Raw genomic sequence first — 26,852 nt, 5'->3', positions numbered from 1 at the left:
AGCTACAGTCATGAAAACCATATGGTACTGGCACAAAGACAGAAATATACACCAGTGGAACAGGATAGAAAGCCCAGAATTACAGTCAACTAATCTGTGAAAAAGGAGGCAAGGATATACAATGGAGAAAAGACAGCCCCTTCAATAAATGGTGCTGGGAAAATTGGTCAGCCACACGTAAAAGACTGAAATTAGAACACTTCCTAACACCATACACTAAAATAAACTCAAAATGGATTAAAGACCTAAATATAAGACAAGATACTATAAAACGCTTAGAAGAAAACACAAGCCAAACACTCTCCAACATAAACCACAGCAATATCTTCTCAGATCCATTCCTAGAGTAATGACAATAAAAACAAAAATAAACAAATGGGACTTAATTAAACTTAAAAGTTTCTCCACAGCAAAGGAAACCCTAAACAAAAGGAAAAGACAACCCACAGAATGGGAGAAAATATTTGCAAATGAAACAACCGACAAGGAATTCATCTCCAAAATTTATAAACACCCTATGCAGCTCCATACCAAAAAAACAAACCCCATCAAAAAATGGGCAGAAGATATAAACAAACAATTCTCCAAAGAAGACATATAGATGGCAAAAAAAACACATGAAAAGATGTTCAATATCACTAATTATTAAAGAAATGCAAATGAAAACCAAAATGAGGTACAACCTTACACTGGCCAGAAAGGCCATCATCAGAAAGTCTACAAACAATAAATGATGGAGAGGGTGTGAAGAAAAAAGGGAACACTATTACACTGTTGCTGGGAAGGTAAACTGGTGCAACCACTGAGGAAAACAGTACCGAGATCCCTCAGAAAAATAAAAGTAGAATTACCATTTGATCCAGCAATCCCACCCCTGGGCATCTATCCAGAGAAAACCATGACTCGAAAAGATAACTGTACTCCAATGTTCACTGCATCACTCTATACAATAGCCAAGACATGGAAACAACTAAATGTCCATCAACAGCGGCATGGATAAAGAAGATGTAGTACGGACACACAATGGAATATTACTCAGCCATTAAAAGCAAAGAAATAATAGCACTTTCAGCAACATAGGTATACCTAGAAATTATCATGCTAAGTGAAGTCAGTCAGACAGTGAGACACCAATGTTTATGACATGTATGTGATATGTTATCACTTACATATGGAATCTAAAAAAAGGACACAATGAATTTCTTTGCAGAACAGATACTGACTCACAGACTTTGAAAAATTCATGGTTTCCCAATGAGACAGGCTGTCGGGGGAGAACGTGCTGGGGGTTTGCGATGAAAATGCTATAAAATTGGGTTGTGATGATCATTTTACAACTATAAATGTAATAAAATTCACTGAGTAAGAAAAAAATAAAAAATAATTCAAAAAAAGACATGCACACCAATGTTCATAGCATCATTATTTGCAATAGCCAAGAAATGAAAGCAACAGATGAAAGGATAAAGAAAAATGTAATATATATGTATATATACACAGATGTATACACAATGGATTATTACTCAGACATTAAAATGAACTGAAATCATGCCATTTTGCAACACCATGGGTGGACATAGAGATTTTCATACTAAGTGAAGTAAGTCAGGTAGGGAAAGACAAAGATTATATGATATCATTTATACATGAAATCTAAAAAATAAACACAAATCAACTTATTTACAAAACAAACAGACTCACAGACACAGAAAACTTATGGTTAACAAAGAGGAAGAGGCAGGGGGATGGAAAAATTAGGAGTATGGGATTAATAGATATATAACACTACATATGAACTACTCAGGCAATAAGGACTTAGTATATAAGTACTCAGAACTATATTCAGTATTTTGTGATAACATAATGTAAAAGACTGAAACTGTACAATTGAAACTAAAAAAATAGTGTAAATCAATTATTTAGTTAAATAATTTTTTTTTTTGGTCTTTTTGCCTTTTCTTAGGCAGCTCCCACGGCATATGGAGGTTCCCAGGCTAAGGGTTGAATCAGAGCTGTAGCCACCGGCCTACGCCAGAGCCACAGCAATGTGGGATCTGAGCCGCATCTGCGATCTACACCACAGCTCACGGCAACACCGGATCCTTAACCCACTGAGCAAGGGCAGAGATCGAACCCGCAACCTCATGATTCCTAGTCGGATTCATTAACCACTGCGCCACAATGGGAACTCCCAGTTAAATAAATTAAAAAAAAAAAAAAGAAAGAAAGAAAGGAAAGCAAAGAAAACAGCAAAATTCAGGACGCTGGCTGTTTGGAGGAAAAAACAAAATGGGACTGAGGAACTGGCATCAAAGGCATGATAATGTACATTCTTCTAAAAACTCCATGGTGGGAGTTCCTCCTGTGATGCAAGGATTGACACCATCTGCAGCAATGGGCCACAAGTTCAATCTGCATCCTGGCACAACTGGTTAAGGCCTTGCCCCAGGTGCAGCATAGGTTGCAACTGTGACCTGGATCTGATCCCTGGCCCAGGAACTCCATATGCCTCAGGGCAGCCTGAAAATATTTTTGAAAAATAATAATATAAAAAAAATTAAAACCATGTAGGGAAGCCAAAGTGTTTTGTTTCTCCTTAATCTATCTTACACAGTATGAATAATTTTTGCATTTAATACTTTACAAAAACTTTTTTTTTTTTGTCTTTTTTGCTATTTCTTTGGGCCGCTCCCGCGGCAAATGGAGGTTCCCAGGCTAGGGGTCTATCGGAGCTGTAGCCCGGGGCCTACGCCAGATCCGAGCTGCGTCTGCAACCTACACCACAGCTCACGGCAACGCCAGATCCTTAACCCTCTGAGCAAGGGCAGGGACTGAACCCGCAACCTCATGGTTCCTAGTTGGATTCGTTAACCACTGCGCCATGACGGGAACTCCTTTTTTTTTTTTAATCTTATTTTTTTGCCATTTCTTGGGCCGCTCCTGCAGCATATGGAGGTTCTCAGGCTAGGGGTCTAATCAGAGCTGTAGCTGCCAGCCTACACCAGAGCCACAGCAATGCGGGATCCGAGCCGCGTCTGTGACCTACACCACAGCTCATGGCAACGCCGGATCCTTAACCCACTGAGCAAGGGCAGGGATTGAACCCACAACCTCATGGTTCCTAGTCGGATTCGTTAACCACGGCGCCACGACAGGAACTCCCAAAAACAGTTTTCTAAATCTTCCAAGAAACTCTAGGATGCCATAAAATCAAGAGGTAAGCAAAACTTTAACAGGCTGAAAATATGATGTTAAAGATATCAAATTTTGGAGTTCCTTGATGGCCTGGTGGGTTAAGGATCCTAGGCTGCCAACACTGTGGCTTGGGTTCAATCCCTGACCCAGGAACTTGTGTATGCTTTGGACACAGCCCCTCCCGCTCAAAAGGGTCAAATTTTTATATCTTAAAAACATTTGTTTAGGGGGAGTTCCCATTGTGGCTCAGGGGGTTACAAACCCAACTAGTATCCATGAGGATGCAGGTTCAATCCCTAGCCTTGCTCAGTGGGTTAAGGATTCCTCGTTGCCGTGGGCTGTGGTGTAGGTCACAACTCAGATCACGAGTGGCTACTATGGCTGTGGCATAGGCTGGCAGCTGCAGCTCCAATTCTACCCCTAGCCTGGGAACTTCCAATATGCCACAGATGCAGCCCTAAAAGAGCAAAAAAAAAAAAAATTGTTTAGGAAGAGACACAAGGTAAAGGAAACAAAGCAAGGGAAATCAAATCCCCCTATTCCACTATCTAAATCACTAAGTCATGCGCTATAAAAGTTAAATTTTCTGAATGAACAAGTGATTGTCTTTTTAAATATATACCTGAATCTTTTTTTCAGACTTATCCTTTACCTTACAGTGACTCACATTAACTATTACTACAATATAAAACAAGCCGACAAATGTGAAATGGAAAAAATATATAAGAAATGTGCAAAGAACATTCGTTTGTTTAACAAATATGTGTAACTAGACAATACTGAGGAGATATTTAAAATATTAATCTTATTAAAAGCTGCTTAAATTCAAATTCAGCCCTACTGGTATGAATGTAAAATGATGAAGACATAATGGAAAACAGTTTTAACAGTTTCTCAAGAAGTTAAACAAAGAAATACCAGCAGTTCCACTCGTAGGTATATACTCAAGAATGGAAAGCAAGGACTAAAATACATAGTAGACACATATTCAGAGCAGTGTTATTCAAAATAGCCTAAAGGTAGAAACAACCCAAGTGTCTATCTACAGACAGATGAATAAATAAAATGTGGTACAGACATCCAAGGGGTTATTACTCAGCCACTAAAAAGGGAAATTCTAACACATGCTATCACATGGACAGACCCTGAAGACATTACGCTAAGTGAAATAAACCAGACACAAAAAGAAAAAAAAATTCATTAAGAGTTAAGAAAATGCAAATTAAAATTAACACCATAATATTTCACATCTGTCAGGTTGCCAAATATGAAGAAGAGCTATAATATACACTGATGAGGCAGGGAAGGTGTTCTTATACATTTCTGATGGAAATATGAGTCATTAAAGCTTTTTAAAAAACAGGCCGTTTTCCCTGGTAGCCTAGTGGGTTAAGGATCCAGGACTGTCACTGCTGTGGTTGGGCTGCTGCTGTGATGTGGGTTCCATCCCTGTTCTGGGAACTTCCACATGCTGCAGGTGAGACCAAAAAGAAAAAGAAAAACAGGCTAGCAACACTTATTAAAATAAACACAATCCCCAGTCTTTGCAATCTATGGATAGATGAGAAAAACCACTAATACATGACAACATACATTAAAGGATTTTTTTTTCTTTTTTAATCTTTTGTCTTTTTAGGGCCGCACCCACGGCATATGGAGGTTCCAAGGCTAGGGGCCCTATGGGAGCTACAGCTTCTGGCCATAGCCACAGCCACAGCCACACCAGATCCAAGCTGTGTCTGCGACCTACACCACAGCTCACGGCAACGACAGATCCTCAACCCACTGAGTGAGGCCAGGGATTGAAGCCGCAACCTCATGGTTACTAGTAGGGTTCATTAACCACTGAGCCACTACAGGAACTCCCTACATTAAAGGATTTTTAACGTGTCATTGTTTATCATGGCAAAAAATACTAAAACAACATGAATGCTTAAACACAAAGCAAAAAGATGATTTAAAATGACCTATACATCTAAATCATGGAATGTTACACTCTAAGAGCTGGAGCTATCCCAGTACAGGTAGAAGAACATCATTAAGTATTCTTGAGTGTGAGAAGTGATGTGGATACATGTATGTACATGATGATCCCATTTGTTAAACAAAACAAAACAAAACCCTAAAATCAGAGTTCCCTACTAACCTAGTTGTTAGGGATTTGGCATTGTCACTGCTGTGTCTCAGGTTCAATCCCCAGGTCCACGAACTTCCACATGCCACAGGCACAGCTGAAAAAACAAACAAAAAACAACAAACAAACAAACAAAAAAAACAAACTAGAATCCTTACATATGACTACCATGTGAATACGTGTGTATATAAGTTTTATGAGCATAGGAGAAAAAGATGGACATTTATCCACAAAGCTGTTAACAAGCTTTATGACGTAAAATAGGGGCAATGGTAACTTGGTCCCCATGCTGTACAGCAGAAAAAAAATAAATTAAAAAAAGAGAAAAACAAAACAAAACAAAATAAAATCAAAAAAGTGGAACAAAAAAAAAAATTGGTACAATGAATGGAAAGGACAGGCTAAGCCAAAAGAAGACCCAAATTTTACTCTTAAACAATTATATATGATCAGATTCATATAATTTGTATTTTTAAGTAGATAATGTTGTGAATATCCAAATACAGACCTAGGAGTTCCCACTGTGGCTCAGCAGAAACAAACCCAACTAGTATCCATGAGGTTACAGGCCCTGCTCAGTGGGTTAAGGATCCAGCGCGGCCATGAGCTGTGGTATAGGTCACAGATGTGGCTCAGATCTCATGATCTGATGATCCGATGATCCAATGTTGCTGTGGCTGTGGTGTAGGCCAGCAGCTATAGTTCTGATTCGACCCCCAGCCTGGGAATTTCATATGCCATGGGTGTGGCCCTTAAAAAAAAAAAAAAAAAAAGCAAATACAGACCTATAAGGATATATTTTTTCAACCCATCTTCCAGTTTAGAATAAAATATCCCATGAAAGGATTATATGCTGTGACAGCACACTGTATTTTTCGAATAGGGCCACAACAGTATTTCCCATCTATTATGTAACTTTGATCCCTCTCCTATCCAAAGGTGAGGTCTATATCCTCTTCTATTGAATCTGGGTGGGCTTGTGACTTGGCTGTAGCCAAAACAATGTGATAGAAATGATGCTATGTCAGAAAACTTTTTGAAGCTAAGTCAAAAAAGAAGAAACTTCTACCTTATTTACTGAATTATTCTTTTGCTTGGAGCCCTGAGCCACCATAAAAGAAGTCTGACTACACTAAGGTCAACATGCTATGAGGAAGACAAGACAAAAAGAAAACTAAGCATAGGTACTCAAAGCAGTACCAGTCTTTGAGTCCTCCTAAGCCCAGACTAGACATGAATGAATGAACTTTCAGATTATCCCAACTGAGCTTTCAAATCTTCTTAGCTAAGACCCAAGATACCAAAGGTAAGTCATCTTTCATACAATGTTTCTGAGTAATTTGAGCCATAGAAACCACAAGCATAATAAAACTGTTATTTTCATACCACTAAATTAAGGGTGGTTTGTTAAGCAGCACATATGTGTATTAAGAATACAAATTCAAATTATGTTTTACCTTAAACAATTTAGATAGCAGGCTCTAGAAAACTAAGTTAACTGACTAAAAAATTACACTAATGATGATAGTCCAATTTCTAAAATACGCATGTTCGGAGTTCCCGTCGTGGCGCAGTGGTTAACGAATCCGACTAGGAACCATGAGGTTGCGGGTTCGATCCCTGCCCTTGCTCAGCGGGTTAACGATCCAGCGTTGCCATGAGCTGTGGTGTAGGTTGCAGACGCGGCTCGGATCCCACGTTGCTGTGGCTCTGGCGCTCTGGCGTAGGCCGGTGGCTACAGCTCCGATTTGACCCCTAGCCTGGGAACCTCCATATGCCACAAGAGCAGCCCAAGAAATAGCAAAAAAAGACAAAAATAAATAAATAAATAAATAAATAAAATACGCATGTTAAGTACTTAAATTCTTTCACAAAATAACTGGGAGAAAAGCAGTATTTTTAAAATTTATATTACTTAACATGAGGTTTAAATATGTATTTAATTAACAAATGACCAACAGATATCTTTCATCCGTATGTTTGAGAACATACAGTTTAAATATCAAAAATTTTAGTGTTGAGATCTTTTCATCAGAAAAATTTGTGAGTCACAAATAAACTGGTATAGCTGCAAATGATCAAAATATTATGAATAATTTTTTAATCCAGACAATTGCACATGAACTGTCGCAAGACATGTTCCTTGAAAACTCCATCTTGTCCTTCTTTACTTTATCCCATCTTCTTGTCTTACTTTATCCCATCTTCCTGCTTTGAAAAACAGTCGCAGTGCTGGTAAATGACCTAAGCTTAAGAACAAAGACCTAAAGGCATAAATGACTTAAGCTTAAGAACTGTTATGTGCCTAGAGGTCAGAGTAAGAGCTTAACCCTTTACCACCTAAGTGGCTTTTTAAATAGTAAAAGAACTTATATAATAGTAAACAAACCCTGTATCATCCACCCATAGCCACTCCTCACTTGATTTCATCTAAAGAGCACAATAAAAGCAGTGTGGTTTCTTGAGCCAGCGAGCTCTTGGTCCCTGAGACCTTGAGTCCCCGGCTCCCACCTTTACTTAAGATAAATGTCTCTGTGTCTTGCTTTATGTTAACTATTTTTCCTTAAGTTCCACAGCACCCGTTCTTCAGCCCCATCCTGCTGAGCTGGCCCTGGCAATGAACAAATCAACGATGCTCTTGTTTTTCCCTTGAAGCTGTCAAGTCTGTTATATTCAATGAACTTAATCTAGCAGTAAGAAAATTAACCACTGGTAAATGACCAAGTGGTTACCTTCGAGCCATTTAATGAATAAAAGTCCTTGATTTTAGGAAGAAGCTATCGGAATTAATTTTTTTTTAATCTTCTATTCTCTTGAACTTATTTCAAACTTCTCATAAATTGGCAATGATTAAGGGAACATGAATTAGGTTAATGCATTGTTTCAGTCACTTCCTCTAACACCAGGTTATCTTAAAAAACCCACAGCACAAATTCTCCAAACAATGAACCAGAAGTTGGACAACCCTTCTTTCTCTTTTGATTTGCAAAAAATATGGAAGGCTTATTTCTCTAAATCCCTTTCACTGAAAACACTATATATTTTAAAAGTTAATTCAGCTTCTAAACGTTTAAACCAAATTTCCTCAAGTCCTCAATGACAAGGTCATACCCTATCAGTTTATATATCTTGACAACTAGCAGATGCTATATTTTGTTGAAAGTTTCAGAAGGGTTATAATCTAAAGGGGCTGAATTTGATCTATAAGACAAATATTTGAAGCCCTATGTGCCAGTGGTCTTGATAATAAATACACTGTACGTCTGGTATTACAGAAGAAAGTTTGAGGTACTTGCCTGAGAAAGAGTTAATCTCCTTTTTTCTGGACATCGATATCAAGACAAAATGGTAGGCCTCAAATGATCATCTCTAGAATGAGAAACTTTCTGAATACCATCTACGCAGCAGTATACCCTTACCTCTCTGAACAGGTGTCTGTCTTCCTGAGTCCCCTTCATAGAGGAATGCCTATCTCCCCTTCCAAGCTAGTCACTCCTCTGCCTTAAACAGCCCCCTAATGATAACCTACCAGAAAGGGGGAGATAAAGGGTAATCTTTACCACATCACTGGCACTCAATATTTGGTATAAAATCCCCTGCTTATAAACCTTCAGCCCAAAAATATTTTCAAGGATAGAGCAAAAAAAGCACCAGACACAAGAAACACAAACCCGAAAATTTGGGTGTAAGGACCCATGTGTAGAAGCTAGGTTACTGACTTAAGATTTCTGCTACCACCTTAAGATTGTTGTACTGTAATATCTTTAAAAAATAAAATGTCAGATTAAAACTATCATTAGAAGGCTATTGGAGGAAGTTCCCACATGGTGCAGCAGATTAAGGATCTAGCACTGCCTGAGCTATGGCAGAGATTGCAGCTGCAGCACCAATTCACCTGGTCTGGGAACTTTCACATGCCATGGTTACAGGGGAACAAAAGAAGAAAGGAAGGGAGAGAGGGAAGGAAGGAGGGAGGGAGGAAGGAAGCTATTTGAGTAATTTCTATTACCAGTATACAAATTTGAGCAAAGCAAAGTCCAGAAGCAGGAAATCAAAAATTATTTGCTGAAAGTGAGAAGTAGTGGCTGAGGAATCTCTTCTAACAGCCATATTTTATTTTCTGACCGTTTTCTCTGACCACGGATGACTGGTTCAAAGATAAACACTGGGTCCAAGGTGAACCAATCGTAATCTTTTTCCTAAGAACTTGAAATCTAAAATGGATACACAGAAAAGTCATTGGAGAATAACTGCTTTCTGGCAGTACTAGAGAGAGCAGACCCATGATCTTCTTTCACTGAGTTCCCTGGAGGAAATTTGTTCATCACCTCCTCCCAAAATTCTGTAAAATACACCAGTATATTCTAAAATTGTTTCTGGATAAGCTAGCTAGAGTCTATTTTTGTTGCTTGTATGCAACAAAAAGGACATTCAGTAACTAAATCCACTGAAGAACAGAAGAGCTAGTTACTTCTCAATATGTAGTCTAAAAAAACTGTTATCACTCAAAATATATTAACAAACTAATCCCAAAGAGAAAAAAAAGATCCTTCTAGTCAAAATAAAGAAGCAAAAGAAATGCACATGCCCTCTGACTTAGGAAGTCTAGATGGCGAAATTTATCCTTCATAAAGAAGTACACAAACACCTTTTGATGATTCATCAATTCTATTCTTAGATTCACCAAACTTATTGTGGTAATAATTTCATGATGCATGTTAAGTCAAAACACTGTGCTGTACACCTTAAACTTCTTCTATTCTTAGAATTTATTCTACAAAAACACTTTAAAAATTAGACAAAGATATGTAAAGAAATGCATACCTAAAATTGTAACAGTGAAAAGCTGAAAATAATATACACACATATAAAAGAGGAAGCTGGTTAAATTATAACACAGTCATACAGTAAAATACTGAATAACCATTAAGAAGGATATAATAGGCCAAAATCCACTCACACGGAAGATGTCTGAGTAGTTGAATGGAAAAAGCAAGAGCAGTAGCCATAGGATACATAAATCTCCACCCATAACATACAGATAAATATTTACATTCACAGAAAAAAGTCTGGAAAGATATATATTAAACTTTTAAAACTGATTATCTTTGGCAAATGGTAAAGATACAGGCTTTTATTTTCTGCTTTATTCATTTTTGTACAGTAAAACTGAATGTATTACTTTTATAGTATAGGAAAAAAGTTTTCTTAAGAAAATTATGCAACAATGAAAAGAATATGAAGAGAAAACTAAACGAAGTAGAAATAATATTTATTGAGCTGTAAATTTAATATAATACATACATACACAAAGCATGGCTATACTTCAACATTAATAACAATGAAAATAAAATATTTAAAGAAAAGAGTAAGATTCTTACAATTCAGATTAACTTTATGAAAATACTAACAAGGTTTGATGCGATCTAAAATAAATCAAACTGGACCATCACATTAATTAGTCCTAACTCATCACAGCTACAAATAAATGCTTTGGACTTATAATTATTATCTATTTAAAGACACAACTGTGTTTGTTTTTTCTAAAATGGTACTTACAGTTCTCTACAATTTCATCAAAAACTGCACCAGCTTTCTGCTCAAACTGAAAAAGCAAAAAAGGAAAGAGAAAAGTAACATTATTATCATATTCTTCATTCATACTTTTTGGTATCCCTCCCCATGCCCTGCCGAGAGCTGTAATCATCAACCCACAGTATACAAATTCACAATAACATAAACAAAAACATCACCAAAGAGACTAAAATAAAATTTACAATGAATAAAAGGGTTCTCAGACCAAAGCCCCTCAGACCAAAAATGAAGATAAAAACATTACCTCACTATAAAAAAGCTACTTATTTTTTATTTGAGGTTTTTTTTTTTTAATTGAAATACATTTAATTTAAAATGTTTGAGGTGTACAGCAAAGTGATTCAAAGAATTACTTCTTTTTTTTTCTTTTTTTGGCGTATGGAGGTTCCCAGGCTAGGGGTCCAATTGGAGGTGTAGCTGCCAGCCTACACCACAGCCACAGCAACACTGGATCCAAGCCGTGTCTGTGACCTACACCAGAACTCACAGCAACACCAGATCCTTAACTCACTGAGGGAGGCCAGGGATCAAACCTGCATCCTCATGGATACTAGTCAGGTTTGTGAACCTCCAAGCCACAACGAGAACTCAAAGAATTACTTATTTTTTAAAAATCACTTTTATGTCACAAAATACAGAGGATCATACACATCTGAAATAATAATCAAAAACACAGCCAACACTTATTGAGAACTTATATAATACTTTTTAGGAACTAAATAAAACTTCTAACAAAACTGAACAGAACAATCAGCATCAATAGCTTTTGGTCTTACTCTAAAGCCAGAAATCTGCTCTTTAAATCAAAGTTTTACAGAGATGCTTCCTTTTTGAGTATATTAGGGCCCAAGACGGACGCAAAGACAAGACTAAGGTAATTTCAGACCTTTAAAGCAAACACAGAAGGAAAAAAAAAGTAAAGCAGAGGCAACCCCACCCCAAAGCTAATAAAGACACTAGGATATTTTAGCCCTAGTCTTTAAAGGTTTCCTCACTTTGGCAAGTGTAAGCATTCCAACCTTCTGCTTCCCTGCCTAGTATTTATCAGTGAGCAAGAATAGAAGGAAGGCTGCTGTGTGATAAACCCTGCTCACTAGAACACAGAGTGAGTCTCCCTATTCAAGGGAAAAACTTCAGGGAAAAAGAACTACCAAGCTACCTATGCAACTACAGAAGAAACACAATAGCTAGCTAAAGTAATCAATAGCATCTGATACTAATGTGAAGAGACAACCAAGACTCACAGGTTTCTAAAATAAATTATGTGAAAGAGAAGGCTCAAGGTGGATTAAAGAAATAACCACTCCAGAAGGAAACGATTTATAATAAAAAAAAAACTTCTAAAAAATATTTTTAGTGGTATCTGAGATATCTGAGGCTACTGATGCAAAAAATTAAAAACAGATGGGCATGAAAAGGAGACATGAGAAACGTTCAGAAATAAATAACTGCAAAAACAAACATTTTATTGGACAAGCTAATAATAGAACTCTCAGTTTCCAAAAAAACAAAAAGTCACAGAGTTAGAAGATATTTTACATGAAAACATGGAAGATTAAAACTATTAGGTCAAACAGAAATCCCAAAGGCAAACCCAACAAAGAGCAAAATAGGTGAAATAATAGAAGAAAATTTGAGATTGAATGGGTCCCAAGTTTCGAAGAGAAAATGGAAAAAAAAAAAAAAAAAGGGATACGTCCTGGTGAAATTTCAGAATCCCAAAATAAAAAATGAGAAATTAAAAAATTATAGTCCATGGAGTTCCTGTCGTGGCGCAGGGTAAATGAATCCAATTAGGAGACATGAGGTTGCAGGTTCGACCCCTGGCCTTGCTCAGTGGGTTAAGGATCTGGTGTTGCCATGAGCTGTGGTGTAGGTCACAGACGCAGCTCAGATCTGGCGTTGCTGTGGCTGTGGCGCAGGCCAGCAGCTGTAGTTCCAATTGGACCCCTAGCCTGGGAACCTCCATATGCTGAAGGTACAGCCCTAAAAAAAAAAAAAAAAAATTATAGTGCAGGTGATTCATTAAACACATTTACCATAACAAAATTCAACTATATAAAATAAACACTGAAAAGGAAAGCAAAGGAAAAAAATAATAAAGACAACTCTACCTACCATTCCACTCAATGAGCTATGCTGCAGAACAAAAAGGAAATGGGAGATGTGACTGCAAGCCAAAGAATGAAAGCACCTGTATGCACTGAAAGGGCTCGAAGTGTTTGAAGATATATCTTTTCTTTTTCTGATGCAGTTGCAAAACTGTGAAAATATTGAAGACTACTGAATTATGCACTTTTAAATTTGTAAACAAATGGCATATGAACTACATCTCCATCAACCTATTTTAAAAATTTATTAAGAAAAATTTTTCCATGAAATTTAGGTATTAGAAACCGAAAGGCAGGAGTTCCTGTTGTGGCGCAATGGTTAACGAATCCAACTAGGAACCAGGAGGCTGCGGGTTCGATCCCGGCCCTTGCTCAGTGGGTTAGGATCCGGCGTTGCCGTGAACTGTGGTGTAGGTTGCAGACGCGGCTCGGATCCCGCGTTGCTGTGGCTCTGGTGTAGGCTGGCGGCTACAGCTCCAATTCGACTCCTAGCCTGGGAACCTCCATATGCCACGGGAGCGGCCCAAGAAATAGCAAAAAGACCAAAAAAAAAAAAAGAAACTGAAAGGCAGGCATTACTGAAACAAGATTAACTAAACTCATGGGGGGGGAGGTCCAATCTATACATTTATAAATCAGAAATTAGATATAAAAAGCCAGTAATCTAGCTTTGAAATTAATATACTACTTATCCCTCAAGTTTCAAGAAAGATCTAACTGGACTTAAAAGCCAAGCTGATTTTCTTTTTAATAATCTGTAATAACTATATTGCATGGGCAGGGATTTTCTAAATATTACAAAACCTAAAATTAAAATTAAAAAATAAATGAATATGGATACTACTTCAAGACAAATAATATCAGTTCATTTTTAGTTATCAAAATAATCTCACGGTGGGTTCTCCTGCAGCACGAGCTAAGGGTCCAGCACTGTCACTGCAACAGCTCTAGTTCGGGTTCAGTCCCTGGCCCAGGAACTACAACATGCCATGGCATGTCTCATGGGTTCCCATTTCAAAATATATAACTGTTGCGTATTTAAATTTATGAAATAAATGTTATAACTTAAAAAGGTTTTCACTTTCAAATTTCCTCACCCATAAAATATATAGTGATACCTTCATTTTCCAGAATTATTAGCATGATTAAATCAAAAGTATTTGTACAGTATTTAGCAAAGTGACCCAGTTACACATATAATTACATACATTCTTTTTCTGACATTATCTGCCATCATGTTCTATCACAAGTGACTGGATATAGTTCCCTGTGCTATACAGCAGCATCTCATTGCTTAGAATTCAAAATACGATAGTTTGCACATTCAGTTATTAACCATCTATGATTATCATTTCTATCAACTGCCTGATTACAAAATTATTTAGATGACCTGAGGCAATGGTTCCAAAATCCTTATAATTAGTGACTAATATTAGCAAGAACCTTACGCTGTATATTGCATTTTTCAAGGACTTCACATGACTTAATTCAATTTCCCCAAAATCTCATTAAGTATGGTTAACACCTCCACTTTGTAGCTAAAGAAACGGATGTAATTAGAAGTTACAAGTACACATGTACATGTACAGCTCTGAAAGAGGCTCCCCAGAAAAAACACTCAAACTTCTGACTCACCAAAATCTGCCCCTACTTCCTCCACTGCTTCACTTTTCCCTGCCTTCATGTACCCATTACATCCTTGTCCCCAAAGCAAACGTTCTAGCTATTATGAATGACCTATAGCTCACCCAATCAAGTAGTTTCATGCCTCTAGACCACGGTGCACAGTGCTTAAACTTTTCCAATCTTAATCAATAGTGAACACACCTACTCAGCTTTCATGACTGAGCTAAAGTTACAACTCTTTAATGATGCCCTAAACTGATAGAGCCCACAAACACCCAACATCCTGAATAAGGCAAAATCCACAACTCTTTCCTAGCACTACTACAGATGCATCTATGATGGCAACATAAAAACTTTTGAGGACGAGATATAAGCAATCAAGTACCCATCCACTTTTCTGAAGTTGTATCATGAAACACCCCATTCTTTTTAATAGATCAATCTTCTGACAAATGACAGGGAATATACAAAGTGGGAGTTGTAACCACATTTTGGAGACTATCTAAAAAAGAAACAATAGGAGTTCCCGTCGTGGCGCAGTGGTTAACGAATCCGACTAGGAACCATGAGGTTGCGGGTTCGGTCCCTGCCCTTGCTCAGTGGGTTAACCATCCGGCGTTGCCGTGAGCTGTGGTGTAGGTTGCAGATGCAGCTCGGATCCTGCGTTTCTGTGGCTCTGGCGTAGGCTGGCGGCTACAGCTCTGATGCGACCCCTAGCCTGGGAACCGCCATATGCCGCGGGAGCGGCCCAAGAAATGCCAAAAAGACAAAAATAAATAAATAAATAAAATAAATAAAAAAGAAACAATAAACACTGTCTTTATACAAAAGCCTTTAAAGTTATTTTAAAAAAAAAAGTAAAAATAATCTAGTTAGCTTCTTTCAACAGAACCTAAAAGAAATCAAGACTTGCAAAAACTTTGACTTTGCACCTTTCTCAAAGCAGGGAGCAAGCTTTTGTCTGTTTCATAACTGCTATATGTTGCACCTAGCAACATGCCTAACATACAAGAGAGGCTCAATAAATGTTTGCTGAACAAAAGAATTACTTTCACCAGTTATTAGGTAATTTTTTTGGCCCAATCTGAACACACAGCATATGGATGTTCCCAAACCAGGGATCAAACCTCAACCTCAGCAGTGACCCGATCCCTTGCAGAGACAGTGCCCGATCCTCAACCCACTGCACCATAGCGGGAACTTCAGTTAAGAAGTAATTTAAAACACTTTTTATATTAAAAACTTAACCTAAATGTATTTTTTCCTCTTTAGGGCTGCATCTGCGGCATACAGAAATTTCTGGGCTAGGGGGTTGAATCAGAGTTGCAGTTTCCAGCCTATGCCACAGCCACAGCCACAGCCACACGGGATCCACATCTGCAACCTACACTGCAGCTTGCAGCAACTCAGGATTCTTAACACACTGAGCGAGGCCAGGGATCGAACCCGCACCCTCACAGACACAATTGGGTTCTTAACCCAGAGAGCTACAACTGGAACTCCCTAAATGTACTTTAAAATTTGCAAGAATCTCAAAAATTAAGCAAGAGAATCAAATAGTTTTTATTCTTGCAAAAGACCACTCTAACTAAATATCCAATCCTCTTCCCTCAACCCAACTAGTAATGCTAGTCTCTTCCTATTGCTACCCCAATTCAAATACCCCTTACTTATAATTTCAAATTTATTCATACTTATAATCTTTATAATCATTTTATCAACTTGACAAATGTAACAAATTTGTTACGGGAAAAACATAGTTTTTACACAGGCAATACTTACTATGTACTATAGAGTAGGACCATAAAAATGACTTTGCAAGTTTAAACCAAGCAAAGCAATCTGAATAATCAAAGGGAAAAAAAAAAAATCACATTGTTCCATGATCTTTAAAATTCAAAAAACATTTAAAACTATTTACTGTTAAAAATGTATAGGGATATGAAAAACACTGTGTAATTAATGGTTACTACGTTATAATTTAAAAGAGAAGAAACAATGAGAATTAGTGTTTTGCTTCTTTGTTAAAAAAAAAAAATTGCGAAGAGTAGACAGCGCTTATCTTCATCGTCTCCTCATATAAATTATGATTCAGAGTAAGCATTTTTTCCAAGCTTTGCTAAACTCTCATAACCCGTTCCAAGTTTGGAAAATACTGGAATTCCAACATTTTACCCTTTGCCCTTTCAATCTTATCATACACTTCCAAGAGTTCCTTTAACCTGAAATTTTTCCAGCCACTTCCTCTGAGACATCTTCAACCTGTCACAATCACTTTCTTCATTAATGTTCATAAATTTGCTTTTACTAAGTTCCTCAGAGTTCATATCTGTACTCGCCACATTAGGACTACTTCTTGATCCTATGACTTCCATCATATAAAGTACTGATGGGACTGCCTTCCAAAATATACCTAAACCACATTAAGTAGTCGATGATCAATTATTTCCTCAATTAATCTTTGTAACTTGGGAGTAAAGTTCATAGCAGCACCCCACCAGCTCTAACAGCTTTAACCCATGCTGCTTCCGAAATGAAACCAGCCTTTACTGGCAATGAAAATATGCAGAATGTTGTATTTACACTAAAACACGAACTAAGGAAGAAGGAAAATATGTGCTGCAGTGATTCTTTATGTTTCAACTATTAAACTATACTTTTACCATCAAGTTTTCTAACTCCAAAATAATGTATAAATCTTGGTATTAGTTTGGAAGACCAGAAACATTTATAATAATATTCATGATATTCCTCAAGGAAATCTCTTCAGTGCTTCCAAAAATCTATAACAACTATGAACTTGTAAATCAGAAAAACTTAAAACAAATAAAGTTTCTTCAATTATTTAAGGTAAAAATAAAAATCTCAGATCCCTGACTTTGACTGAGATATAAACTGCCACAACCCAAAAAAGTAAAAATCAATCCAAAGAAATCTCCTAAATTTTATATAGACAAAAAATTGAAACGTTAACTAAGGTCTAGCATCAAAGTATCTGAGGAATTAAAAAAATAAAAAGGCAAAGATTACTCAGCCTGGAATTCCTGTCGTGGCACAGAGGAAATGAATCCGACTAGGAACCATGAGGCTGAGAGCTGGATTCCTGGCCTCACTCAGTGGGTTAAGGATCCAGCGTTGTCATGAGCTGTGGTGTAGGCTACAGATGCAGCTCAGATCTGGCACTGTTGGGGCTGTGGTGTAGGCCCGCAGCTGCAGCTCTGATTCAACCCCTAGCCTGGGAACCGCCATATGCCGTGGGTGAGGCCATTAAAAAAAAAAAAAAAAAAGATTATTCAGCCTACAAATACTTGCAGCCATCTAAGAAACCTGTGAAAAACAAGAAAACAGTGGTTCTCTACAAGTGGTTCTTAGACTCTTAAGGTCCCAGGACCATCCCAGGTGTCCCTGAAAATCAAAACTATTTCCAGAGTCATACTAGGATATTCTTTGTACTTACTATTTTGACATTTGCACTAATAGCGCAAAATCAAATCTGGCCCCTTAGGCCATAGAGTCAAATTGTACTAGCAGTGTATTCATCCTAATGGTTGTCATGCATGTATATTTAAGAGAAAATATGATTTAATTATTTCTAAATTTCTTGAAATATCTTGAAGAACTAACCAAATACCATCAAGCACTTTTATTTAAAGAATAACTTAAAAGTAAGCCCAGGAGTTCCTGTCGTGGCTCAGCTCAGATGTGGCATTGCTGTGGCTGTGGCATAGGTTGGCAGTTACAGCTCCAATTTAACCCCTAGCCTGGGATCTTCCATATGCCATGAGTGCAGAGCTAAAGAGACAAAAAAAAAAAAAAAAAAAAGCAAACACAGTAAGTTAGTTTAATCTTAATTAAAATATTCAGTGCTTTAGTGATAATCCACGTTTTCTATCATAAAAGACATTTCAAAATCTAAGTTTTACGTGTTTTTTTCCAAAGCCACAATTAATATATGGTAATAAGATTGTAATTACTCATTAGTATAACATACAATACATTAAATAAGATAATATAGGTAGAAACCAGAAAGATCAAGCTTAAATTGTCACTGAAAAATTTTTACTTAAGTTTTCATAGTTCTTAGTTCTCAAGCCTAATTAACCATGTCATGTTATGTTAATCCCAGATAATCTGACAGACTAGTAAAAAGATACCAATAAAAAAATATTTAACAAGTTTGAAAACATCGTATTTCTAGTTAATTTACCTTTCATAAAACAAGAGTTATCTGTCATTTGAAGTGTATTTTTACTACATGCATACAGGCACACCATGTTTTATAATGCTTCACTTTACTACACTTTGAGACACTGAGGGTTTTTTTTTTTTTTTTTTACAAATTGAAGGTCTGTGGCAACCCTGAGTCAAGTAAATCTATCAGCACCATCTTTCAAAAGCATCTGTTCAGGTTGTGTCTATGTGTCACACTCTGGTAATTCTCACAACTTTCAATGCTTTCATTATTATTACATTTTTCTGGTGAAGTGACCTTTGAGGTTGCCACTGTAATTGTTTCAGGGTGTCATGAACTACAGCTACATAAAACAGTGAATTTATTGCTCAATGTTGTCTGTGTTCTGACTGCTCCCCCATCTCTCTCCCTCTCCTCAGGCCTTCCCAATCTCTGAGACAACAATATTGAAACTAGATCAATTAATAATCCATCAGTGGATTTTAAGTGTTCAAGTGAAAGGAAGAGCTGCACACCTCTCATTTTAAATCAAAAATGAGAAATGACTAAGCTCACTGAGAAAGGCATGTCGAATGACAAGATAGGCAAAAAAACTAGGCTCTTGCACAGTTAGCCAAGACATGAATGCAATGGAGAAGTTCTTGTAGAAAACAAAATGTGCTACTCTAGTGAACACATGAATGATAAGAATGCAGAAGACCCTTATTACTGATATGAAGAAAGTTTTAGTACTCTGGATAGAAGACCAAAGCAGCCACAACATCCTTAGGCTAAAGCCCAATCCAGAGCAGGGCTCTATCTCCATTTTCAATTCCATAAAAGCTGAGAGAGGTGAAAGAGCCACAGGAAAAAAGACTGAAACTGGCAGAGGTTGCTTTACAAAGTCTAGGGTCTGTCTCCCTAACATCAAAGCACACAGTGAAGCAGCAAGTACTGATGTGGAAGCTGCACAAAGTTATCCAGAAAATTCAGCGAAGATAATTAATGAAGGTGGTTACACTAAACAGCAGATTTTCAATGTAGATAAAAGAAGCTTCTATTGGAGGAAGATTCCATTTAAGATTTCCATAGCTAGAGAGGAGAAGTCAATGCCTAGCTTCAAAGAACTGGTTAACTCCTCTTGCTAGTGGCTAATGCAGCTGGTGACCTGAAGTTGAAGCCAATGCTCATTTACCATTCTGAAAGTCCTAGAGCCCTTAAGAATATTGCTAAATTTAGCATAATTCTAGAGGCTAAATCTTGGCCTATACTCTTTTCTCTTTTTAGGTCCACACCTGTGGCACATGGAGGTACCAGGCTAGGGGTCCAATCAAAGCTGTGGGCCTACGCCACAGCCAGAACCATGCCAGATCTGAGTTGAATCTGGTGTTGCTGTGGCTATGGCTGTGGTCTGCAGCTGCAGCTCCAATGTGACCCCTAGCCTGGGAATTGCCATATACTGCAGAGGCGGCCTAAAAAAGAAAAAGAGAGAGACAGAGAGATGGAGTCCATTTCCCCTAAAAAGAAAAAAAAAAAAAAACATTTGTGATTCTTGGAAAGAAATCAAAATATCAACAGGAGTTTGGAAGAAGCTGATTCCAATCCTCATGGATGACTTTGAAGAGGTTAATACTTTGGTGGAAGAAAGAACTGCAGATGTAGTAGAAATAACAACAAAAAAAGAATTAGAAGTGGAGCCTGAGGGAGTTCCCGTTGTGGCGCAGTGGAAGTGAATACAACTAGGAACCATGAGGTTGCAGGTTCAATCCCTGGCCTTGCTCAGTGGGTTAAGGATCCAGCACTGTTGGGAGCTATGGTGTAGGTCCAAGATGTGGCTCGGATCTGGTGTTGCTGTGGCTCTGGCATAGGCCAGAGTCTACAGCTCTGATTCGAGCCCTAGCCTGGGAACCTCCATATGCCAAAGGTGCGGCCCTAAAAAGACCAAAAAACGGGGGTATGGGGGCCCTGAAGATGTGATTAAATTTCTGCAATCTCATGATGAAATTACAACCAACAAGTAGTTTACTTCTTTGGAATGAGCAAAAGTAGTGTGAAGATGCTGTGAAGACTGGTTTTTCTGTTTGTTTATTTTGCTTTTTAGGGCTACACCCTTGGCATACGGAAGTTCCTAGGCTAGGGGTCACATCAGGCTGTAGCTGCCAGCCTACACCACAGCCACAGCAACACCAAATCCAAGCTGCATCTTCGACCTACACCACAGCTCACGGCAATGCTGGATCCTTAACCCACTAAGCAAGGCCAGGGATCGAACCTGGGTCCTCATGGATACCAGTCAGATTCGTTTCCTCTGCACCACGACAGAACTCCTGTGAAGACTGGAGAAATGACAACTAAGAACTTAGAACATCACAAAAACTTAGTTGATAAAACAGAGATGGAGTTTGAGGACTGACTTCAATTCTGAAAGAAGTTCCCATGTGGATAAAATACCATAAAACAGCATTACATGACAAAGAGAAATTATTTCTGAAAGGAAGAGTCAATTTATGCAGCAAACTTAACTGTTGTCTTATTTTAAGAAACTGCCACAGCCACACTAACCTTCAGTAGTTACAATCCTGTTCAGTAAGCAGTCATCATCAAGGCAAGACCAACCTCCCTACCAAAAAGAATATTTCTTGTTGAACATCAGATGATGGTTAGCATTTTTAAGCAATAAAGTATTCTTTTTTAAAATTTTTTTTGGTCGCGCCCACAGCATATGGAAATTCCCGGGACATGGATCAAATCCATTTCACAGTAGAGACCCAAATCGCTGCAGTGACAATGCAAGATCCTTAACCCACTGGGCCACAAGAGAACTCCACAATAAAATAGCTGTATTTATTTTTTTAGGGCCGCACCCACAGCATATACAAGTTCCCAGGCTAGGGGTCGAATAGGAGCCACAGCTGCCAGCCTACACCACAGCCACAGCAACTCAGACTCCAAGCTGCATCCTTGACCTACACCACAGTTCACAGCAATCCTGGATCACTGACCCACTGAGTCTTCATGGATACTAGTCGGGTTCATCTCCACTGTGCCACAATGGGAACTCCAATTAAAGTATCTTTAAATTGAGGTATGTACCTTGTTTTTTGAGTCATAATGCTACTGCGCACATAATAGACTACGTATAAACATAACTTTTATATGCACCAGGAAACCAAAAATTCATGCAAGTTTCTTTCTTTTTTTTTTTTCCATGCAAGTTTCTTTGCCCCAATAATTGCTTTATTACAGTGGTGTGGAACTGAACACACAATTATCTCTGAGATACTCCTATAAGTACTCTCTCTTTCTAAAGGTGAGGAAAATACATAATCTATATAAGATTTCCTACCTAGGAGTTCCCATTGTGGCTCAGCGGTTAACAAATCCGACTAGGAACCATGAGGTTGTGGGTTCCATCCCTAGCCTTGCTCAGTGGGTTAAGGATCCAGCGTTGCCGTGAGCTGTGGTGTAGGTCACAGACCTGGCTTGGATCTCTCATTGCTGTGGCTGTGGCATAGGCCAGTGGCTACAGCTCAAATTAGACCCCTAGCCTGGGAACCTCCACATGCCTCAGGTGCGGCCCTAGAAAAGGAAAAAAGACCAAAAAAAAAAAAAAGAAAGATTTCCTAGCTAGAGAAACTGGACGAATCAATCACATGTTTCTAAAACTCTTAACTATTGAAATTACGTAAACATTGTTTTAGAATTACTTAAAGGTTAGCTGTTCACTTTTTGAAAAGACATAATAGACCTAAAATGAACCTCTTTAAAGTAAAAATATATAATAATTATGTATAAATTACATTTGTGTATTTGTGTATACATGTAAGAATTGATACGTACAATTTTAGTTATAAAGTTATATAATATTCAAACATTTTAAAAAATCAGGTATTACCCTGACAAGCAGAAAATAAAAGTTTAAGCCCTGATAAGTTATATACAGAATTGAAATATACACTTTTAATATAACTTTTTACAAAAAAAATGGCAACAACTAGTAATACAGTAAAGGTCTTTATCTCAGCCAGCACACGCACACATGCACGTGCACGTGCGCACCTGCACACGTGCGCGCACACACACACACTCACCCCTTTTACAAATCTCTTAACTACCAGAATTGTCCCTGAGGACAAAATAACAGATAAAAACAAATTTTAAAAAAGGAAATAAAAGGAATCCAAATTGGAAATTAAGTAAAAATGTCACTGCAGATGATATGATACTTCCTCTACTTAGAAAGTTCTAAAGATGCTACCAAAAAAACTATCAGAAGTAATAAATAAATTCAGTAAAAACATTTTATAGGCTACAAAGTTAATATACAGAAATCCATTGCATTTCTAGCCACTAACAATGAACTATCAGGAAGAGAAATTAAGGAAACAATACTACTTACCATTTCATCAAAAAGAATAAAATACTTAGGAGGAAACCTACCTCAGGAAGCAAAAGATCTGTACTCTGAAAACTATTGACACTAATGAAAGAAACTGAAGTCAACACAGATAGAAAGCTATAATATATTCTTGGATTGGAAGAATAAATATTGTTAAAATGACCATACTACCCAAGGCAATCCACAGATTCAGTGCAATCCCTATCAAAATACCAATGGCATTTTTCACAGAACTAGACCAAGTAATTTAAATATTTATAGGAAACACAAAAGACCTCCCAATGGCCAAAACAATCTTGAAAAAGAACAGCTGGAAGAATCACACTCCCTGACTTCAGACTATACTACAAAGCCACAGTCATCAAAACAGTATGATGCTGGCACAAAAGCAGACACAGATCAATGGAAGAGGATAGAAAACCCAAAAGTAAACCTACACACTTACCATCAATTAATCTACAACAAAGGAGACAAAAATATGCAATGGAGAAGAGACAGTCTCTTCAATAAGTGGTGCTGGGAAAACTGGACAGCTACATGTAAAAAAGAATGAAATCAGAACACTCTAACACCATACACAAAAATAAACTCAAAATGGATGAAAGGCCTAAATGTAAGAGCAGATACTATAAAACTCCTAGAGGAAAACACAGGCAGAACACCCTTTGACATAAATCACAGCAATATTTTTTTGGATCCATCTCCTAATGTAAATAAAAGCAAAAATAAACAAGACCCAGTTAATCTTAAAAGCTTTTGCACAACAAAAGAAATCATAACCAAACTGAAAAGACAAACTACAGACTAGGTGAAAATATTTGCAATCAATGCTACATACTGACAAGGGATGAATTTCCAAAGTATACAAACAGCTCATAAAGCTCCATATCAAGAAACAAAGCAGGCAAAAAACAGAAGACCTAAATAAACATTTCTCCAAAGAAGATACAGAGATACCAATAGATAAATGAAAAGAGGCTCAACATTGCTAATGCAAATCAGGGAGTTCCCTTTGTGGCTCAGCAGTTAACGAACCTAACTAGGATCCATGAGGATGCAGGTTTGATCCCTGGTCTTGCTCAGTGGGTTAAGGATCCAGCATTGCCATGAGCCATGGTATAGATTGCAGACACGGCTTGGATCCCTTGTTGCCATGGCTGTGGTGTAGAACGGCAGCTGTAGTTCTGAGTCAACCTCTAGTCTGGGAACTTCCATATGCCTCGGATGCAGCCCTGAAAGGCAAAAAAAAAAAAAAGTAAATAATAAAAAATAAAAATGCAAATCAAAACAATGAGATATCACCTCATGCCAGTCAAAACTACCATCATCAAAAAATCTACAAACAATAAATGATGGAGAGGATAGAGAGAAAAAGGAACTCTCCTACACAGTTGATGGGAATGTAAACTGGTGCAACCACTCTGAAGAATAGTATGGAGGTTCCTTAAAAAACTAAAAATAGACTTACCATATGATCCAGCAATCTCACTCCTGGGTATATATCCAGACAAAACTATAATTCAAAAAGAATCATAGACACCTATGTTCACTGAAGCACTATTCACAACAGCCAAGACATGGAAACAACACAAATGTCCATCAACAGATGAGTGGATTAAGAAGATGTAGTACATAAAAGTGGTACCACTAAGCCATAAAAAAAAAAAAGAATGAAATAATGCAATTTGCAACAACATGATTAGATTCTCATACTAATTGAAGTCAGTCAGAAAGAGAAGGATAAATACCATATTCTATCACTTATATGTGGAATCTAAAATATGGTACAAGTGAACATATCTACAAAGCAGAAACAGACCCACAGACATGGAGAACAGACATGTGGTTGCCAAGGGGCAGAGAGGAAGGAGTAGGATGTACTGAGAGTATGGGGTTAACTGATGCAAACTATTAAATTGATAACAGATAATAAGGTCCTATTGTATAGCACAGGGAATGATATCTAATCTCCTGGGACAGATCATGATGGAAAATAATATATAAAAAAAGTATATATATGTATGACTGAGTCACTTTGCTGTACAGCAGAAATTTGCACATCATAAACCAACTATAAATTTTAAAAATAGGAAAAAAAAAAGCTACAATGAGATACCACTTCACCCTCAACAGTATGGCTGCTATCAAAAAAACAAACAAACAAACCAGAAAATAAATGTTGTCAAGGATGTGGAGAAACTGAAATTATGCATCGATGGTGGGAATGTAAAAAGGTACAGCTGCTATGGAAAACAGGTGGTTCCTCCAAATATTAGAAAATGAACTATCATGTAATCCAACAATTCCACTTCTGTGTATATTCTCAAAAGTAAAAGCAAAGCCTTAAAGTGATACTTGCACACCATGTTCATAGTAACATTTGCAATGGCTAAAGCATGAAAGCAACCCAACCATTTACTGACAGGCGAATGATGGGCAAAATGTGGTATTTACAGACAACGGAGTATTATTCAGCCTCTAAAAGTGAGAAAATTTTGACACCCATACATTTATACAAAACACATAAAATCTTAAGACATTATACTAAGTAAAATAAATAAAGACAAAGTAGAAAGGTAGTTGCCAATATTGGGGTTAGGAGAGAATGGGAAATTATTGTTTAATGGGTATAACATTTTGGTTTCAGAAAATAAAAAGAGCTATGATGATGGTGACGGTTACAACATTTTAAATGTATTTAACAGCACTTAAAAAATGGCTAAGATGGTAATTTTCATGTTATTTGTATTTTACCATATTTTATTTTTTAAGGCAAAACAAAAAAGGTTTTCAGATATACAACTGCTAAAGAATTCATCACCAACAGACCAGCACAAGAAATATTAAAAGGTATGTCAGGAGTTCCCGTCGTGGCGCAGTGGTTAACGAATCCGACTAGGAACCATGAGGTTGCGGGTTCGGTCCCTGCCCTTGCTCAGTGGGTTAACGATCCGGCGTTGCCGTGAGCTGTGGTGTAGGTTGCAGACGCGGCTCGGATCCCGCGTTGCTGTGGCTCTGGCGTAGGCTGGTGGCTACAGCTCCAATTCAACCCCTAGCCTGGGAACCTCCGTATGCCGCGGGAGCGGCCCAAGAAATAGCAACAACAACAACAAAGACAAAAGACAAAAAAAAAAAAAAGGTATGTCATTCAGGAAGAAGTAAAATGATAGCACACAGAAATCAAAGTCAACCAAAAGGAATGAAAAGTATGTAAATATCCGAGTGCACCAATTAAAAATGTACATTCAACTCCAAATCAGCTTTTCTCTGCCTTGCTTGGTAATATTGGAGCTGGTGCCTATAGACATTTCTCCTTGGCCAGCTGGCACAATGTTAACCTCTGACAGCAGATGGCACAGGAAGAATACTCCAGAAGGAAGGGTCCTCTTCTCATTAGTGTGCTCTAACCTGCTTGCTCCAGTGGGCCCAGTGCCCCAAAGATATTCTCCCCAGATGCCAACTTCCCACCAGTCTCAGGGACACATACACACAACCCCATGGGTAATTTCCTATCAAATTTTGTCAGGACACCAGAGGGCAACCTACCTAATAAGAGTCAACAGTACTCCTACGAGTGAGAGATTTCCCAGAGAATTATGCCAGTGCTCCAGGGGGCTGGCT

The 26,852-nt window shown here is 37.7% G+C and overlaps 1 protein-coding gene across 6 annotated transcripts in view; it reads right to left on the bottom strand.

The window, feature by feature from the left end:
• The window catches only part of ZMYM4 (zinc finger MYM-type containing 4), a 165,590-nt gene that overhangs the window by 108,726 nt on the left and 30,012 nt on the right, over positions 1–26,852 (bottom strand). For all 6 annotated transcript variants that reach the window (XM_047793301.1, XM_047793299.1, XM_047793298.1 and 3 more), the window contains one exon: positions 10,889–10,934. In XM_047793301.1, coding sequence (XP_047649257.1) covers positions 10,889–10,934 — 46 coding nt within the window. The remainder of the gene's footprint in view (positions 1–10,888; positions 10,935–26,852) is intronic.

Source organism: Phacochoerus africanus, chromosome 8, assembly GCF_016906955.1.
Source record: "Phacochoerus africanus isolate WHEZ1 chromosome 8, ROS_Pafr_v1, whole genome shotgun sequence".
Taxonomy (NCBI): domain Eukaryota; kingdom Metazoa; phylum Chordata; class Mammalia; order Artiodactyla; family Suidae; genus Phacochoerus; species Phacochoerus africanus.
This window is presented reverse-complemented; position numbering and strand designations above follow the sequence as displayed.